Raw genomic sequence first — 18,521 nt, 5'->3', positions numbered from 1 at the left:
TGTATATGTATATATGTTTAAGTCAAAGGCATAGAGCTAAGGCAGTCGGAACAATGAAAAAGACAAAAAAAAAAAAGAATATGGAAGCCTAAACACAGATGCTACGCCACAAACACGGATGGCGGAACAGAAAGGGGAGAGAAATGACTCGAACAGCGCGGAGAGAGGAAGGGAGAGAGAAACAGCGGAGAGAAGCCCAGATAAACCAGGGAGAAGTTCAAATTAGAAAATCCCCATTAATGACCGGAAAACAGATACAAAATGGTAACAGAAGCCAAGAAACTAGGAAACTAGGGCAATCATAAAAACTGATACTAAAACAAAAGGGTCCTTTAAGCTTTTTCCAATTTCCGTCTCAACATCCTCGTTCTCCGCATCAGTTTCTTGTGTTTATGTTTCTTCATCTTCAGCTTACGCTGCCTCTTGACGCTGATGGCGTAGTAGACTCTCCGCCCCATCAAGCGCGGCACGCGATGTTGTTGTCGGTGATGATCCATCTCCGGCTCTGATATCGAAAACGAGCCCCCCTCGTCTTGGATCACTTTTTCACCCTCATAGTTGGAGGATGACGGAGCGTCCTTGTTATCAATTCGGACAAGGGGGGAGCTATGAGCTTCGTAGGTCTTGCGGCCGTCACCATGTGTGGATTCGGTGATCGTGAGGATGGTGGAGTAGCTTTGTTCCCTCACGCCTTCATGGAGTTCCGATTCGGCGGCTTCAGCAGCTTCGGCTTCTGTAGCGCTATCCTGTTCGCCGAAATTTTCCATGGGAACTGGGGGTGGCGGGGGGTTGAAAGGCCGGAGCTTCTTCGCGAAGTCCTGGATGGAGATACGGAGGTCTTCGATTGGGAGGTCATCGGCGTTGCTTAGGTGGTCGGGTTCGACGGTTTTGGCAGATCCCTGGGAGATAGCATTTCTTAAATTGTTGTTTCCTATAGATTGACTGGATTGGGTACTGGGTAATACCCCTTCAATAGAATTAACTGCTGAGGAGAGAGTATATATGACATCGTTGGGACGAGGCTTGGACGGTTTTTTCGATGAGAAAATGGCGTTAAAGGCGTCTGGGTTGGAATTCGATGGTACGGAGGTTGTGACGGATATCGGTCGATGCGCTGAGAAGAAGGATGCAACATGGATATCTGCAGCAAGATATTAGCCAAAAAGCCCATTTTCCATTAAAATTGTGTCATCGCTCAAATGGAAAACCACGTGACACAATGTTGGAGCTCGGAGGGCGGCAAAAGAAGATGAACGCTCGCAGAGTTGAGTCACAAACTAACCATGAGGATGAAGATGCTGTGTAGAGGGCACGCTGGGGAGGTTTAGGAAGGGCTCATTATTCTTCGATTTGGCGGAGACATTGCTGCTATCTTTGCCACCTCGTCGTTTCGCCGTTTTCCCCTCGCGCTTCTCGGCACCCTCCTTGCTCGACGGGTTCACGCTCTTGGTGGGAGACTGTGACGAAGCATCGATGCCCCGGGAGCCGTCGCTTGGGGGAACGGGAGGCTTCGAAGATGAGTATCGACGTTGCTGGCTACGGGGACTCGACAGGCCACCTGTTGCAGTGACGATCACGGCGGTGGAGGCACGAGCCGGAACCGGGAGAGAGATGGCCGGGTTCGATCGAGCGACGAAGCGAGCCGACGACGAGAACATGGCTGGTATCTTGAAATGCAGTCGCACGAGCTTAGTAAAGAGAAACTCTTGTGCGAGTGCGCAGTTAAATGGAGGAGGGAGGACGAAGAGAGAGAGGAGAGAATGGAATGCTGCTGGAGCGTTGTTCCGGATGTGAAGGTTGGATGTTGAAAGAGTGAAAGAGCAAAAGCCCTTTAGAGTTTTATTCCTAACCGGGACAAGCGCAGAATTGCCACCATTACATAATCTAATTTTTCTTTTTTTCTTTTCTTTTCTTTTTGACCTGGAATATCTGAAGAGTAGATGAAATTGTGTAGTTCCCCATATCACTTTTTATATATAGTAAACCATAAAGTGTAAGTGTGCTTATGTATGTGATAATTCACATGTACGAAAAATAACATTGGGAGGGCAAAAGCGGGAGGGAGCGGACAGTGGAGATGTAAAAAAAAAAAAACAAACACGCCATGCAGCCTGCTCTCGAGGACCAAATCGCAATTCGAGGAGTTTCGACGTCGTCTGCCGTTTAATATTATATATCGCGCCATCGTTAAGATGTCCTGGTTCTGTACTCAGCAATGCGGAAGAGGTGAGATGGGGGTAACTTGCCAACAAACTAGTCGCTGGGAGGGAGAGAGAAGGGGTAATAATGGTACATAGAGCCAGGGAAAACAGAAAAATAGAGCGACGGACAAACATAAAAGTATACCCTTATTATGCCATGCCCTCGGTAAGAACAAGGAAAACCGACAGTAGGTTTTTGGGCTCAAAAGTACAGAAAAGGAAAAGAATTGACAGAAAGAAAAAAGAAAATAAAGAATAGGTAAAACATGATGAAATCCCTCTAATAAAAAGAGAATATAAAGCCGAATATGGAACAGAAATTCAAGGCCGTAGCCAGGTCATTTCCCAGGTATCTCATGCCCAGTTAAGGGTTCGTGAAGGAAGAAAAATAGTTGTGTAAGAACATGCGAAGAGCAGAGGAAAATGCCATCCGCTAAAGAAAAAAAAGAATAAAAAAACATAATCGTCGGGGCTATTCAGTTGTCAAAGCCGAGGGGAAATAAGAGCGCACTGTAGCGCATATGCCCAGAGTCAGAAAATAATAAAGAGAAGAAACGATAAGTAGAGAGGAATAACGTAGAAATATGTAGAGGGGAATAAGGTATAACGTAGAATGGTATGAAGACGAGGAAAAAAAAAAAAAACCCCAGAAAAGCGAAGATATAGAACAGCTAGCAAGGAAAATATACATGGGTCTGAAGAGTGTAGTTACATGCGTTCGACCTTGTTGGTTGTAGAAAGTACAAGAATAAAGACAAAAAAGCAAATCTTTGTGAAGGCAATCATAACAAATGATCCAGATTTTGTTAGAGCCTACGTAGGAATATGGGTATTAGTCAGTGGGTCATTTGCCAATACTGTAGAGACAACCGAAAAAGTCAGAATCCATTTCGTTGGTAACGAAGAAGAATTGTTAATAAGGATGTAGATTTGAGAAGAGGAAAATTGGATAGGTGGGGAAAGGGAGGAGCAAGGGGGATGAGGGGGATATCGGACTCAGAGTGATTTTTCAAGACTCTATTGTCTGTCCCGTGAAGGAAGATGATGTATCTGTGTAGAGATGGTGCTGTAGACTTTATGTTTAATTGTGCACCTACAAAATCAGGTTGTTAAGGTTCTTCTGGATAATCATGTCTTGCACGGAATCCATCGTGGCTTTTAGAAGGGTGGTGTCCGTTGCGTTCGTGCGGTGGATATAAATTTCCCGTTCAGGGACGCGGGTGATGCCGCGGAATCGTTCGGCAAAGAACTTGATGGCTGGCTCATAACTGCCTTCCGGACCTTGGTAGTCGGGGAAATGTTTCGAGACTGGAGATATCGCAATCTTTTCCTTGAAGAGATCAATTTTGTTGAGGAATAGAATTACTGGTTTCCGTTTGAACCACTCCCCGTTTACCAAGGATTCGAAAAGCATCATAGCTTCGTGCATTTGGTTCTACATTGCAGCACATCAATTCTGTTAGTTCGCGCATGCATCGATTACGACGGAATGTTTTAGACGTACCGCATTCTGATCTTCAACAAGACATTGGTCATAACCTGACATGGCAACCATGAACAAGAGACATTGCACTCCTTCGAAGCAATGAATCCACTTTTTTCGTTCTGACCGTTGTCCGCCAACGTCCATCATTCGGAAATTTATTTGACCCAATTCGAATAAGGTTTCTGTGATACCAGTGGTTCGGAGTCGGGAATGAAGCATATCTTGATTGTCGGGTAGCCATCCGGGGGTAAACACGCGATCGAGAGATTTGAAATAGCTGTGGAATTGTTAGCGTTTGGAATCTTCCCCCCCGTCCTTTTGATAGCTGCCATGCCCAAGGCCTTGGATATGCTCACTATTGAAGATTATCATGAAGTGCAAATTCGTGTCCTCGTGACACAGCTTGTTGTACGCCTTTATCCTGCCACATTCCCTGCATAGCATCCTTGATGGCGAGGTCGCTGAAAGCCTCGTCCGAATCTACATCCGGCTCTGTTGAGTCTAATAGTTGGGCTTGTGGCTACAAGACGTCCATGTGAGTAAGGGCCGACAGTGGTGGTTTCTAAGCAACTAAAATCCAAGTTAAGGCACATACCATTGTGGCTTCGTGCTCGAAGTCAATGTTCTCCGTCCGCATGATATCCAGCAGGACCTTGAATGCCACCACCAAGTTAGAGTAAATGACGGCGCGGGTTTGTCGTCGTTCATCTTCTGGGAAACCGCCGGCATGGATAATTCGCATTTGTTTAATAATGGTCGACTTGCCAGATTCACCGGCGCCTAAAATTAGAAATATCAAAACATGACCGCTCTGCTAATAATTATGCAGACATATAAAATTACACTCGGTGACAATGGGATTTTGTTTGACATACCGAGCAGGAGAATCTTCACTGTCCGATCTTGGACCTTTTTGTCCATCCGGATCATCTTATCGATTGTAGCTGTTTGCCTAGCTGCTATCCTGTCCTGTGGATCGACAGGGGTAGAGCTTGCGCAACCCATGGTTTGTATGCGAATGCGTGAACCTTTCAATATAAACGTAGGGTGATTAGCTGATATAATGAAGAAATGGAACCAAGTCCCCATCCAGGGTCCAAATCGACAAGCATCAGGGGCAGTCATTCTCCTCGCAGGGGAGGGGTGTATCGGCGGCCTCCTCATTTTATAGGTTTTATAGATCCCTTTACAATCGGAAGAAGAGGTGGTCCGGAGTGGGTTGACATAAGGAAGTAAAACATCCAGGCATCGCGAATAGAGTTATACATTGGCCCATACATACCGAATTAATACAATCTTTAATAATCGCCGTCTATCCATACCACAATTCGATCAGCATGCTAGGTTTAGGGTAAAACCACCAGCCCACGCGTGAGCACGGGGAAGCCAAACATTGTCGCATTCTGGCCCCCGTGGCTAAGCGTGTGCGGGAAGCCGAAGAATGGGAGCACATACCGGTAATAAGTCAGCAGATATGAGATTCTTGAAGATATCGGGAACGAATAATAACGCAGAATCCCGGTGGCACAAGAACCGTATGGCAGTATCTACTCGTGGGGTAACCAAGTGCCGTTTGGTACGACAATGCGCCTCCTCCCGCGGCTCCAATGCCCCGCTGAAAATAGTACGACCAGGCAAAACGGGCCCGAATAACCCGAAGGAAGTATGATGCAGTTGACAGCTGGAGGTCTAGCCTTGTGCTCTGTGCTCTGTGCTCTTTATATGTCCGCCATACAGCGGCGAAAGAGTAGCGCAGGGGAAACAAACGGGGACCTGTCCGAGAGCGAGGGTTTTGCAGAGTTCAAGTGACGTGGGACGAAATATGCGATGGGTTAATGGCCGTTGAATTGTCGATTGAAACCGGTTTTGACGTTGTGTGAGGGGCTATTGCTTGAGAGAAACGCAGCGCTCACTGAGGAGTTTCTTTGGGCTTGGATCGCGATGGAGATTAAGGGTGAGTGAGATGTGAGGGGGAAAGGCCACGACTGACTATACTATCGCGCAACACAAGGCCATTCACGCAGCACCGGCCTCCACAACGACGCGGTGAATTGGCGAGAAAGAATGGTAGAGGAGTCGCTGTTATTGTTGTTGTTGTTGGGAGAAGGCTGTGTGATGATTGTCAGGGAAGAAATGCAATAATGAGTTGTCGTTGTTTCGGCGGGTTTGCTGTCCAATGTCCACTAGTCAGTGCTAGCCGCGCATGGGCAAACAGGAGGCCGGCTAGTTCCATCCAGCATCCAGCATCCAGCATCCATCTCAGACTCGCAGCCATGCACATTCCCCAGTCTGCGAGGCGGCTCAGGGTCGTGCAAAGGGTGGAAGGTGGCTGAATGGCAATTCTCAGCTACTGCTATTGGCGATCAGTCTGTGATTAGATATAGATGCCTGCCCTCCTCCTCCTCCTCATCCTGTTGTCCTACGTTTCCTATATTGACATCAAGTTCTTGCAGGATTTACGACTATTACTCCGACTACTGAACCTACTGAACCTACAGATCTCCCAGGTCTGGCGCACGCGGAAACAAACCGTGGAACGTTCAGCCATCGAACCTGGGTGGGATGGGCTGCTGCTGGCGGCTTAAGGTTCGCCATCAAGCCACCGCCCAATTATCAAATTATCAAATTATCCATTGCACCATTGTCTGCAAATACGGGCAGTAATTGGCCGAACAGCGTACTATGATCTTAGCTGCATTAGCCTTCCGGCCCGCTAATCCAGCCCTGGAAGCAGCCAAGAACTTTTTCAAGGGTCGATTGGGAATCTTTATCAGAAAAACCTATCAGCATGAGAACAAGCGTCCGTTACCCAATCAGATGGCTATCCCGAATAAATGGCGACGGGACGGTGTGTCGGCTCGTCCCCATGTGGGTTTTATGTAGGATAGAGGAAATTCGTGAATCGCGTTTCACCATTCCATTATGGGTATATGACTCTTGTCTTGCCCATTGCATGGGGTCCTAAGCGGCATGATGGAGGTTAAAACAATATTTCCTTGTAGGATCTCGCTTCACCGTGTCACCTATTTACAACTAATAAACAACTCATTATTACAGTTATCATCCCGTGAAACTTTCTTCACTTCGCCTTATTCGCATGGTGTGTCGAGACCTAGCAGATTATCAGAGAACATCTCCTGCAAATTATTTACCACCAATTATTCAACGACAATCGTATTCATGCACTCATGATCGTCAAGCCAATGAAATTGTCACACTCTTTGCCTCGCCTTTCACGACCTACCTACCAGTAATTTTACTGTATGGCAGACAAGAATCTCGGCAAAATCCGTTTGCCATTGTTATTATTACCCAGGCAAGCCCCGCGATGGAAGGAATTTGGAATGACAATATGAAAACATGCGAATATGGCAAAAGAGAAGCGCAGACGACAAAAAAGAAAAGCAGAGCTTGCACTTCTGACAACAGGATGCGAAAAGGTGACTGAGGATATTGCCGAAAAATTGACGCTATTTAGCTGGTCCGACCTGAGTCTCCACGCCTCGATGACCAAACCGTTGAAGATTTTCAGAGAGCTGGCTCCTTTGGCACGGTTCAGCGTTTCAGAACGCATTGTGAGCCAGCTGAGCCCCTCCTGCAATCTTGGCCCATAATTCGACCAAGCCAGCCAAGAAAAGACGTTAACTAACACCCGCTGTTGAGGAATTTTAGTTAGAGCTGACACTCTTTCCTTGAGGAACGGATGCAAAATTTCTGTGATGATCTTCCGCTTTGAACGCCACCTTTCTGCTTCGAATTATCGGGTTTCTTATAACCCGTAATCCGAAGACACGGGCATTGGGGTGGAGTTCATCCATTCACATCCTGTGTCCTGTGGCTTCCAAACCAGCGTCCACTCATCAGCTCAGGGCTTTTCTGATGTTTTCGATTTTATGAGGGGTGCGGTGGAACGGAAACGACCAGCAAACAAAATGATTCTTCACACAGGAATGATTGCCCCATTGGCGGTGATTGCTCAAAACACCTTAGAAAGCTCCATAGCTCCAAATATTTCTGCTTACTCGCTCGCTTTCTATTATGGTTTGCTTTCGAATTTATACTGCTTGCTTCGTCATCTTCCATTTTTAAAACCTACACCACTTCCAAATGGCTGAACCACAGGAAAATAAAAATTCTGATTGTTTACAATTTTCATTTTCAGTCAGCTGAACTTAAGGACCTAGCGACAGCACCACTTATAACCCTGCCATGTTCAAACGCTGCGTGAGAGTGGTCATCCTGAGAACTGTGAAAATAAATGAGAGACGAAGTGCCCGTTAACTCTCTCTACGGCATAACGCTCTACTTATATGGCCGGGAAAATTTTCAGCCTGACAATCCAATCAGGCTGCATCATGAAACCAAAACCGCTCGCTCTCGCGTCCGGTCCGTATAATCCCCGCGTCTGCGGCTGCCTCCGGTTGGAACCATGCAGTAGCGACTCTGAAACAAAGATTGCGAGTTGCCTGGACATGGGTTGATGCTAGGATTGCGGCATCGCGGCTCAATCCTGGTCGTTTTCACTCCCCTGAACAAATCCGTTGACTTATTATTCATGGAATTCGATACACCCAGTGAGAAGTGGCTCCAATTGAGCGGTCCCATGCTTTTTTTTTATTATATCTCTCTTAAATAACTCACGCGTTGGGTTGAGGATTTTCTTTCGTCGTGCAAAGCATCGATCTATATCCCCTCGTCTGGAGACGACGACACAATTAGTGTAATTTTCTGCCAACCCAATTGATGACTGCTTATTGGCTGGAAGACTGCTTATTGGCTGGAAGACTGCTTATTGGCTGGAAGCCTCTAATTCAGCTTTCCTATTGGCCATATCAAGGCAGTAAGGCACGACGCTAATTGTGTCGTCGCCTGCAGTTGAGGGGATACCCTACCAATACTAGTCAAACCATTTCACGGGAGTTTACTTCCGAAAGTATGGCGCCAAAGTATTGCTATCCGTCTCGACCACCTGAAAGTCTACAGAGTACGGAGTACTCAACTTCACATGTATCACTTTCAATGCAAATGATTTGTGTCTCCAGTCGCGGTTATTCCTCTCAGGAAGAGAAGACTGAGCGCGCTTTGGTTCTCTGCAGACAATCCTTCACTAATGAGGAAAGGTCATTCCCTTCTGCAGAAGGAACAAGTTGCCGGTTCCCATTACTATTTCCTGTGGAACTTCTCTGAAATCTCGAGCAGATCACCCTCCGCTCGGCGGATATATCTGCCAATCTTGTGTGAATCTTTTCTCATTTTTCGTCTTTCTTCGCCACTTTCTAGTTTCCAGTCCCTAACCAACCTGCTTGACCGAAAACCAGCGGGGCAGGTGTCTCTCCCGGCAGGCGGATTACCTTCCGGTCCTGATCATCGGACATGTCTCGCGAGGCGATGAAGCGCATCAAAACTGAAGGGACTGGTGTATCATCACCCATGAATACTGGTGGAATGACGAATAATATAGTGGTCTCTACCCCCCCTCTCTCCTTTTCTCCTTGCCTTCGTCCTCCCGCGCTTGCTCAATCCGTTTCCAAACAATACAATTATTATTGGCTCAGGTTGCAGATCGTAACACTGTTCTCGGACAGTTTAATATTCTTTTTCTTCTTTTTAAGCCACAATTATTGAACTCGATCGTTCCCTCAGTCTGCGCACTATTTTCTTACATGCATTCCATTCTTTTTGCAGGAATGGAGCGATACACTCCTTTGTTAGACGAGGAGTTTCGGAGCTCCGATGGACTAGCATCGACTCATCTGCGCCTCCCGTGGTTGCACATACCCGCGTCGAACATTCTAAATCGTTAATCAGACCCCAGAAAATATTCTTCAACCATTTAATCACGAACTACAGACTGTAGATGCAGCAGCATTGGCTGGTTCCCTCGCTGCCAATAATTCTCTGTTTGCAACATTTGTCCGTTTGAAGCCTCTAGTATGCAGGGATTATTGGTTGTTAGGTAAATATATTATAACTATTCTTGGGTAAGTAGAGCTGACAAATCCGCTCGTATAGTACATTCGACAGCTATCCCCATCCAACAATTGATTGCTGCCGAAGCATTATTTACGAGCTCGATCATGTACATGTACAGTACATGTGCATCAAGTTGAACTAGTTCGTGACCCTGATCAATAATAGGGACCGCAACTGGCTTAGCGGTGGCAATCTCGCTTTCTATCCCCTATGATGCGTGTTCTTACCGGAAATTTATATTTCCTTCACTACTACTGCAGCTCTTATCTGCTGGGACATCACTTGACAGGGTTCAACAATGATATTGCCCGTGATATTTTTCCGATGTCCAGGCTTACCTTTTTCCAGTCTACATTTGGGGTGGACAATTGTAGGCCACAAGCTCCAGTGGGCAAAGAATCTTTGCGAAGGGAAAGAGACAGATATTCTTCTATACTTCAATAAAGATATCTTCGCCATTGCTATGGTAAAGGATTTCTCGGCTTACTAGAGCCAGCTAAAGGCTACATGCCAGAAATATCTTAGGTAAACTCGAAATCTATAGCTCGACGAGAAGACGGATCGGCCGTCGAAAAGAAAGGACCCAACAGCAAATAAAATGTATTTAAAATATAAAAACTTGAATATACTCGTGCTTCTGCCGGGGTGGTTGATTCCAGGTATAACCAAATCGAGTCTAAAAGGAGTAGCATTAAGACGATCTATAAAGCCAGAATTTCCGGGAACGTTCTCAATTTGACATGGACGGGAAGTAGCCAGCACATTTCAGCTGTTCTAGGTTCGTCCTCAGTTACAAATATTAAGCTGTGGAACTGCTTCAGACATTCATGAGCAGTTCAGTTTCTGTGCTCGAAACTACAAAGTAATATGATGTTGTATACGTCAGCAACGCAAAAAGACCTACTTAATCCTTGCATTCAGACATGAAGAATGATGTGCTCACTGTAATACATCCGCTGTTCAATTAACCATCCAGGATAACTAGAGATATGAAACAGCAAACTCAAGTTTCATCTGGCCCTTCCTCCCGTCCCTATAGAATATCTTAAGATGGGTTACCCTTACTAAGGTTTAATCCTTTTGGCACAATGGTTAACACCCCGCGTCATCTTTTTGCCAGATGAGATTTATACACGAACATATGCAGACCGCCAAACAGACACCACATGGCTGAGGAGTTTTCAATCCTGTGCCGTTATGGTGACATTGAGATCTCAGTTGCAGTTTCCCCCCCATCAGTTTGTATGGGACACATCACGCACATTCCATTCTGCTTCCTAGGAACAGCTTGGGTGGTTAATCTGGCATATACCGATACCATCACGTCTCTCAGCAGCCATGAAACTTGCTAGCCCAGTGGCTATAATCCCTGAAGAATCAAGCTCCCAAAAGTATTGCGACTAGAAGGCAAAAGGTCAGTCCAATAATTGTACAAGCTGTATACTTGGAGGGTTCCCCTGCAAGTACCTGCTGACTAGAGAAGGCTCAAAATCAGGTCTGAATAGAGCCAGATATTGATGAACATGGCCAGATCACAAGGAATTGATGTGCCCCAGAGCGGCCCAGACGGACTACTAGTGGTATACCTTGACCCAGTAGACAGCAAAGAGGATCTAATGGGGTCTTTCACTTCACTGAGGTCTGATGTTAGCAGCTCAAGTCTTCAATCCTGCTGACGCTTTCTTCTCCTTCTCCTTCTTTCAAGTTGACTCATGAATGATCAATGCTCGTTTTTTCCAGTCTTACGACTTCGAAGTTTCGACAGTAGACGGCTTTAGGGACCTAGAGCTCGCATATCCTCTCTTGACATGAAGTTAACAGTTCTGGTATGTGCATCTGCTTCTCTTATGTCAATACATGCGCGGCCTGAATATCTCTCCCTCAAAATTTCCAATGTTAGTTATATTCACTGGAACCTCACACAAAAGCTGCACACAACGAGTAAAGGTATCAACTCCACGTTTTGGGGACCGGTAAGACTTGTCAAGTAGACAATGCGTCCGAAATAGGGTTCCCCGGCTCTCTCTGTGTTCTTCTCTCAATGAAGCTGGCCACCAAATAAATCTTGCCCTTCGCCCTACGCTCCCGGTGTGGAGTACCCATTTTGTTTCCAGGCGGATTGGGACATCGCGCAGAGAGGAGCATGGAAACAGCGGGATGAGCCAAAAACATCGGTGACTTTCTCCGAGAATGAGCAGGTATGATATGTACATGTACGTAGGACAGGCAGAGATTCAAACACCGTCCCAATCGCACTCTGGAGAGAGAAAGGCTGGTGGAGCCTCGTAACTAGGAGACGAAAGATCGCATCTCCAAAATGGTCTACCTTAGGTGATGAATTCCCAACTGGCAGAAGACAGCATGGTAGGACGGCCACGCTGGGCCACCCACCCTCCTTTGGCCCAAAATAAACTCATTTTCCAACACTAGCCCAAAAGTATGTTCGTATCATTTTGTTTGGGGGCCACCGGCATATTTATCCACAAAATGCTTTGGCCCCGGGTTCCAAGGCTGGGCTTGTTAGCTCGGTAGGAGTTTCGTTAAAATTGCTGGTCTGAGATACGTGCGTCTGTACACATTTCCGGTGTTTCGTCTGGTTTAAACTCAAACAGAGCATTGACGGCAAAATTGCCAATTAGGACGCCGATCACTATCGTTGTGCTCCAGCATTCTGCATATCCTTGAGAAATGATTTGGTAGCTAATCATCTTGTCTGTGCCTGGTTCCGCTGTCGTATCCTTGGGGTGTATCGACGCCGATGCCTTTCCTCGTGGCATTGGTCACTTCTCATGTCTAGAATGGCTGACTAAATTATAGGCTGCTTACTGCATCCGCTAGATATGCGTCCCAGTGCTTACCTCATACTGCTGGAGAGAGAAAAGCGTGTAGTTATGTATGCTGGAACGGTTAACTACAGATTGATGCTGGTGGTGAGCTGCTCTGCTGGGATACCACTCGACTTCTCCCGAAATGAAGATAAGGAGGGAGGGATGAGAGAAAAAAGGGAGAGGGTCGGGTGATGGTCGCCTTGGAATAGCGTCCGCAACGCCGATGATTTTGACCGGGGCTTCGGGATAACTAGAGGATTGCTGCCAAAAGCGCTCACCGCTGGAAATAACCGCCGTGACGCATGGAAATTGGGGCTATTTTAAGAGGATCTCTACGGAGTACTTGAATACCCCAAGTTCAGCCCTACGCCAAGGGGAAGTGATAAATGTTGCCAATCACAATTCAGCATTCTGCCAGGCAAAAATGACCAGCAACTTCGCGATTCGCTTTTGCATGCTCCTACTGGCCAATATCTTCTCGAGGCCGATGCTGCGCCTGGCTCTATGGGGTTAGTTTCTGCCCAACTAACCCTCACGCCAAACGGGAAGATAGGACTCGCGATCATTCGAAGTGAACAGTTCGAAAGACTAAAAACCTTTCTTCCATGCATTCTGATTACCACGGCAGAAATAATAATAGCACGAAAGAGAACGATTTGCGGTGGGAATGCGGGGCGGATCAGCTGGTGCATTTTCTTTAGTCCTCATATTCATCCCAGCGGATTATTCACGCTGCACGCCAGGTAGTTGTCAAGGGCTTTTCAACAGTGGGAGGCAAACAAACAAGTTCCATAAAAGCAAGCAAGGGAGACAAACGAGGGCTCACATTCAATTCCTGGAGTTCGAGTCTACCCAGGTCAGCTAGGAAAAGGCGGCCGACACCTCTCCGGAATGGCGATACGATGCAGAGTGGCAACAGGCAAGCGGTGCTAGCCTTGTTGGACTGCCAAATCACCTCCTGGCGTGGTCGATGATAGAAGACTCATGAGATTTATGACCGTCCCGAAATCACAAGAGAAACTTCCCGCCGCCCTTTTTTTCCCCCAGAATTGCGTGGATATCTCTGCCAATAAATATCCATTAAACTATTATCTCAACCAATAGTCGTGCACCGCGCCGATACTCTGAAAGAGGGAAATGGAGGGGAAACGGAGGAGTGTCATTCGCGTTTTTCAGGATGGATCGAAATCAATCCGATCTAATCTGTAGTTTTAGCTTGGTCGTCATTGTAACTACCGGCCAAGTAAAAGGAGTTATAGTTAACAAAATAATGAAATGTCCAAGGTTCAGCTAGGGATTCACCCCCTGTTGACTTTTCCGGTGTGTTTCCGTGTACAGAGAGGATTCTTCTCTATAGGCCTATGTTGATGGGACTGAAAGCTTGTCTCAAGGCGGGCATTGCGCACCTCGAGACTGCGCAGCTAAACTGGTTTTTGTATGAAGGGGTGGGGGTGATTCAATTGTGCTTATTCCGCGGCGGAACATGGGGCAAGATGCGCAAAATATTCCTCAGACAGCATAGCATCACTCAGCAGCGAGGCGCCATGACATGACCCAATGCCATCCGTTCGAATTATATCGCCCAATTTCTCTTTCATCGTCCACTCGGCATATACGAACCGGAGAGAGCTTTTAGTATGCGCCTGGTAAACCTTGCTATTTTCACGGGAAGCGAGTCATTGCCAATAATCACTAAAATATCGCTGACAGCGCGCTCAGCGCACGTAGTTTCTTTGCCTTATTAGTGCTCGGGGCCAAGAGTCGATATGAGCTGTGATATCTTCGGAATCAAGATAGTAGGAGGGTGGCGGGGGGGGGTTGTCCTAGAAATGGCGAGGAAGGTTTTGTGGAGAAATTTGCTTATATTATAGAGAGACAAACCCCTTCAGATGTTTGAACCTCGATTGTCGCCTTCATATTTCATGCTGTTTGGCAATCAATCACCCAGAATGGTGATTGCTCCTACAATTACATACCAATATTGAATTCGTGCTAGAATCGAATCTTCCAGGGGTATTCTTCATTCATATTGGAAATGGATTACAGATTCGCCGTCTCTCCTCCCCACTCCCCTGAATCATTACAGCTTCCTTTCAACGCTGGACCAGCAGAGGTTGCTTCAGATCTATCCAGCCCCACATCTCCCAGCGTAGGCCTGCCTCAATCTTACATTTCACCTGGATTTTGGCTGATGAATGAATTTAGGGCATGACACATTCGATATACACAAACATGGGAACTCCTTATGACATGATTCCGTTTGGCAACGATTCAGCGCCTTACTATGACCCCATGGCAGGGAAGATTCCTGTAGAATATATTGGTTCCACCACACTTGATGAGCATGATAGGCGACGAAATAAACCAAATAGTTCTAAAGACAAGGAAAATGTTTCCAACATGCACCTAGTAAGCATTGATGTTCAATAACGTTCGATATCCCAAATTCAGTGACTTACAGCTAACCACATCTCCAATCTCAAAGAGGCGGCGCGCTCAAAATAGAGCGTCTCAACGTGCGTTTCGAGAAAGAAAGGAAAGACACCTTAAAAGCCTCGAAGGCAAGCTACATGATCTTCATAGCAAACATCAAAATCTGCTTCAATCCTACCACCAGCGAACAGAAGAAGTACAGCAACTCAACTCTCGCATTCAAAATTTAACCGCAGAGCTTGATCTGCTGAGATCAGCGACGGACGGCACGATTGACGACATTCTAACACCAGACAAGTTCGATATCGTGCCATATACAATGTCAAGTTCCGGCCCGCAATATTACTTTGATAAGGAGGCTTTGAAGACGAATAGCGATCAAGGGGAATACAGCTCTAACTCCGATGGTTTATAGAAACAGATGGCTTGTGAGGGAGCGGCATATTGGGATGACTTGATGATATTCCTATTTCTATTCTATTTTTTTTCGTCTGGGACTCTGCTTGTAAATAGAACACATGCTCGGCGCTTACAGGGTAGTTCGTTATTCCTTCTTTTCGTCTACGGAATGTAGGTGGTTTTGAAATTGTCCGAATTAGCTACCTTTTAATTGACGCATGATGTGTATTCCTACGAAGATTTTGGAGACTGCTCCTTTATGCCTAGGCTTGACCGCTCCCTGTTTTCAAGCACTTCATTTATGTTTTCATTAGGCCTTGCAAAGTTCGCCAATAACTGCAGTCCGATACCGCTGATATCCTGCACAAGTTCTTAGAATACCAATCCCTAATGCACACCAATTTAATAATGCAATAAGTTACCTACCCAAGTCGCCTTGTCCTTGTCAGGTGCCAGGCCCCCAGTCAGCTCCGACTTAGGCAGTGTTTAAAGTCCCCAACTCGTGATAAGAGGTTGAGACAACCTAATATACGCTTAACATATAACCTTGAAAGGTACCAAAGTTTGACCGTCGCAGCGGAGTGGAGATCGAGTCAGCCAACCAGAAGCCTGATAAGTGGCCCACAGCCCCCACCTAACCTTCCAAATTAAAATATCTTGGCGTGAAGTTAGAACCAATCACATCTCCAGAAAGTTGATATTATTCTATTTCCGGAATAGCGTCCCACGCGAGCTTATTTGATGAATAATCAGCCCTAACAGTTGGCGCTAAACTGGCTTGACCGCGTGGATGGCCGCCGCCAACAACAATAATAATACGTGTATCTCAACACCTTCCTCGCATCAATCCAATCCTCGCCCCACCACGGCAAAAATATGACGCTGCTATCCTTTCGTTTCTAACTTGAATGGAACATTACTTTAGCCACTCTCTCATCCGGCTTCCATATCATCCAGACCAAACAGGGATCCTATCCTCAGCCGCAAAACGAGGGCGGGCATCCCCCAATCCCCGAAAATAGCAGCCGGAAAACCCTCAATCTTATTTGCCATTATACAGGGTGGATTCATGGCTTTCATTATGCTCGTAAATTTTCTTGGAAGAGTTCGCCTCCTTGAGGCCACTTCGGAGGACTGGGTCTCTCTGGCCTTGAAGTGTCGATCACCCAGCAGGGTGGTGACGGTCTGGCATCCCACTTCCGGAATGCGAGCTCGGCTTTGACGGCTGACACCACCTACAGCCGAGAGGGAAGAGTTGGTGGCTATGTTACGGGGTTTTAAGGTTGACTCGTCGTAAGCCCAGTTGATTACTGGGTGACACGAAGCGAGCACCTGTCCACCTCTGCGGGGGATTGTTGCTCCTCCGATTCTTTCATGATTTGACAGGCTACAATAGTAAGGTCGTATCGAGCCTCGTTACTATTTTATTTTTATGGGTATCAGAAGAGGTTTGCGAAGAGAAAGTCTAGGCGTTTTAATAATATCAGCAGCTTCGTCGCTGATAATTCTACTGATCAGGAGGCTAACCGAAAGAAATATTTCAGAATATTTGGCAATCCACTGACCAGCTGAGAGGAATGATAATCATGCCACCATTTGCTTGACTACACGAAACTTTGTCTTGTTTATTAGAGTTTTTAGGACTTCTGGCCCTAGAAAGTGCGAGATTTCGTGATTCCTTGTTCCGTCCTGTAATGGGCATCTTAGAATCCATCTATTAGTTTTGGCAGCCATCCGTCCAGCAGCCATCACACCACTTTACTGGTCGACTGCGGGCGGTAGATACCGAGGTAACTTACTTGATTACTGCCAGATCGGAATTCCCTTATCTGATTCGTTAACTAAACCAGGAATGGCTCCATTGATTTGAGGAGACATCTACTCAAAGTTAAGGTTAGCTGTACAACTTCGCGGCAACCATGGTGATCCACGCTGCATTAGATTACCCGCAACATCGGAACCCTCGATGTGGCTCTCGGGAAGCAGAGGATCAAATATTTCACTGGGACCAATGGCAGCCGATACCAAGGCTCCAGAAATCGGTGAACGACCTCCGAGACTAACACCATCTGGAGGTCCCAAGGTCGCGGCCCAGTTTCGGTGATCGAACGCCGTAGCCCAGCAACGTGGGATGTCCCGACTGACATCGGGACCCAGCTCGGCAATGACCAAGCACTATGTATTCTGCAACTATTTAAAGCCGCCCGTGCAGAACACAGCAACCGCAACTCAGTAAAAAAGCTTAAAGCAACGTATGCAGGCAACTGCCCACCGTGCATATCAGAGTAACTGCAGAATCATCTGGATCCCTCGCTGGTCTGGCTCCACCTCCACCATTCCAGGGTCAAAACCTTCCTGCCTAAACTACTACCAAAGCACACTGTCGCGGAGATCGTTGTCAAAGCCTGGACCTCTAGTTGTGACGGTTATAGCTTCCTGTTGATGCGGAAATGATGCCCTCGTAGGATAGACCATGAAACAAGAGCGGTTGGCACTGGGGGCTCACGCCAGTAGCCGCTACCTGCCTTAGATTCTCGACCACGTTTTGGCTCTACTTGACTAGAGCACTTTCGCTATGTTGCGAAGGAGATTTATTCAACATACTTCATCGTTTACAATAATACGCTAATTCTACCTGACTTTTGTACAGTACAATTCCACCTAACGGTTTGGTTGCCGATATCAGACATGCCTGCAAACCTTACGAACGATTCTCAGAAATTCTCCTCGATTTTGGATATAGTTTTTGATTGTGGAAACACTCACTAAGCCACAGGTCCCTTACATAGATAACCTTCGCTTCGGTCTCGGCTTGTCAGACGTTATTCCGTTGCCCAACTATGAATACTGTCAGCCGCTAAATAGTATCGTTCGTCGCCTGGGGAGTTAATTCATGAGCCAGCACCTACCGTTCCCAATGTTAAATAGATACTTCCCCTCGTGTTGGTCTCGCATCCTTCAAGCCCCGCTATCAATACCCCTAGCAGAGGTATGCTAAACGTAATGTACATCAAGTATCAATCCAATCCGCCTCTCTTCCTTTTATCCTGCCCCCCGACCCCAGGGGCCCCCTTCCGGGCGCGGTGTGGTTGCTCTTCCCGCAGCTTCCCGCAGCTTCCCACTGCTCAACCCCCTTCGCCTCTCTCACCCTTCCATTCCATATACTCAACAATAATCCACAATTACACATTTTCTCCGACC

At 46.6% G+C, this 18,521-nt stretch overlaps 7 protein-coding genes across 9 annotated transcripts; 4 read left to right on the top strand and 3 right to left on the bottom strand.

Moving 5' to 3' along the window:
• Nucleotides 1-332: 332 nt before the first annotated feature.
• On the bottom strand, nucleotides 333-1,658 carry BDBG_07876 (DUF1713 domain-containing protein; the record flags this gene model as incomplete). The annotated part of the gene is made up of 2 exons (XM_002621612.2): nucleotides 333-1,141; nucleotides 1,283-1,658. 2 exons carry the CDS (start codon nucleotides 1,656-1,658, stop codon nucleotides 333-335), a joined length of 1,185 nt encoding a protein of 394 aa, XP_002621658.1.
• A 1,349-nt stretch (nucleotides 1,659-3,007) lies between these two features.
• On the bottom strand, nucleotides 3,008-4,692 carry BDBG_07875 (small G-protein GPA2; the record flags this gene model as incomplete). Its single annotated transcript, XM_002621611.2, has 6 exons — nucleotides 3,008-3,014; nucleotides 3,299-3,636; nucleotides 3,706-3,964; nucleotides 4,044-4,207; nucleotides 4,283-4,467; nucleotides 4,563-4,692. The coding sequence occupies 6 exons, from the start codon at nucleotides 4,690-4,692 to the stop codon at nucleotides 3,008-3,010; spliced, it is 1,083 nt and encodes a 360-aa protein (XP_002621657.2).
• A 436-nt stretch (nucleotides 4,693-5,128) lies between these two features.
• Nucleotides 5,129-6,475, top strand: BDBG_07874 (uncharacterized protein; the record flags this gene model as incomplete). Its single annotated transcript, XM_031723300.1, has 2 exons — nucleotides 5,129-5,350; nucleotides 6,072-6,475. The coding sequence occupies 2 exons, from the start codon at nucleotides 5,129-5,131 to the stop codon at nucleotides 6,270-6,272; spliced, it is 423 nt and encodes a 140-aa protein (XP_031580440.1). The 3' UTR covers nucleotides 6,273-6,475.
• A 463-nt stretch (nucleotides 6,476-6,938) lies between these two features.
• Nucleotides 6,939-7,353, top strand: BDBG_17688 (uncharacterized protein). The gene has a single exon (XM_031725348.1). The coding sequence runs from the start codon at nucleotides 7,056-7,058 to the stop codon at nucleotides 7,299-7,301; it is 246 nt and encodes an 81-aa protein (XP_031580439.1). The 5' UTR covers nucleotides 6,939-7,055; the 3' UTR covers nucleotides 7,302-7,353.
• Nucleotides 7,354-8,638: 1,285 nt separating this feature from the next.
• Nucleotides 8,639-10,574, top strand: BDBG_17687 (uncharacterized protein). Its single transcript, XM_031725347.1, has 4 exons — nucleotides 8,639-8,807; nucleotides 8,887-9,150; nucleotides 9,373-9,643; nucleotides 9,700-10,574. Exons 1-2 carry the CDS (start codon nucleotides 8,707-8,709, stop codon nucleotides 9,077-9,079), a joined length of 294 nt encoding a protein of 97 aa, XP_031580438.1. The 5' UTR covers nucleotides 8,639-8,706; the 3' UTR covers nucleotides 9,080-9,150; nucleotides 9,373-9,643; nucleotides 9,700-10,574.
• Nucleotides 10,575-12,166: 1,592 nt separating this feature from the next.
• Nucleotides 12,167-15,748, top strand: BDBG_07871. 3 transcript variants are annotated; one of them, XM_031723298.1, is made up of 4 exons: nucleotides 12,167-12,371; nucleotides 12,478-14,637; nucleotides 14,694-14,897; nucleotides 14,974-15,748. In XM_031723298.1, exons 2-4 carry the CDS (start codon nucleotides 14,524-14,526, stop codon nucleotides 15,334-15,336), a joined length of 681 nt encoding a protein of 226 aa, XP_031580436.1. In that variant the 5' UTR covers nucleotides 12,167-12,371; nucleotides 12,478-14,523; the 3' UTR covers nucleotides 15,337-15,748. The 3 variants fall into 3 exon arrangements, with proteins under 3 accessions (XP_031580436.1, XP_031580437.1, XP_002621653.1); XM_031723299.1 differs by having other exon boundaries at nucleotides 12,247-12,371; nucleotides 12,499-14,637; XM_002621607.2 differs by having other exon boundaries at nucleotides 12,247-14,637.
• Nucleotides 15,749-17,123: 1,375 nt separating this feature from the next.
• Nucleotides 17,124-17,467, bottom strand: BDBG_07870 (uncharacterized protein; the record flags this gene model as incomplete). The annotated part of the gene is made up of 2 exons (XM_031723297.1): nucleotides 17,124-17,198; nucleotides 17,267-17,467. The coding sequence occupies 2 exons, from the start codon at nucleotides 17,465-17,467 to the stop codon at nucleotides 17,124-17,126; spliced, it is 276 nt and encodes a 91-aa protein (XP_031580435.1).
• Nucleotides 17,468-18,521: the final 1,054 nt, after the last annotated feature.

This window comes from Blastomyces gilchristii, assembly GCF_000003855.2.
Source record: "Blastomyces gilchristii SLH14081 genomic scaffold supercont1.21, whole genome shotgun sequence".
NCBI lineage: Eukaryota > Fungi > Ascomycota > Eurotiomycetes > Onygenales > Ajellomycetaceae > Blastomyces > Blastomyces gilchristii.
The sequence above is the reverse complement of the archived record's forward strand: the minus strand, read 5'-3'. Positions and strand labels throughout refer to the sequence as shown.

Excerpts from the sequence above, each read along its gene's own strand:
- BDBG_17687 (XM_031725347.1), top strand. The coding sequence starts at position 8,707 with ATGCAAATGATTTGTGTCTCCAGTCGCGGTTATTCCTCTCAGGAAGAG. Across the intron at positions 8,808-8,886 it reads TCCTTCACTAATGAGGAAAG|ATCACCCTCCGCTCGGCGGA; the intron begins GTCATTCCCTTC and ends AATCTCGAGCAG.
- BDBG_07871 (XM_031723298.1), top strand. The coding sequence starts at position 14,524 with ATGGATTACAGATTCGCCGTCTCTCCTCCCCACTCCCCTGAATCATTA. Across the intron at positions 14,638-14,693 it reads CCAGCCCCACATCTCCCAGC|GGCATGACACATTCGATATA; the intron begins GTAGGCCTGCCT and ends GAATGAATTTAG. Across the intron at positions 14,898-14,973 it reads ATGTTTCCAACATGCACCTA|AGGCGGCGCGCTCAAAATAG; the intron begins GTAAGCATTGAT and ends CCAATCTCAAAG.
- BDBG_17688 (XM_031725348.1), top strand. The coding sequence starts at position 7,056 with ATGGCAAAAGAGAAGCGCAGACGACAAAAAAGAAAAGCAGAGCTTGCA.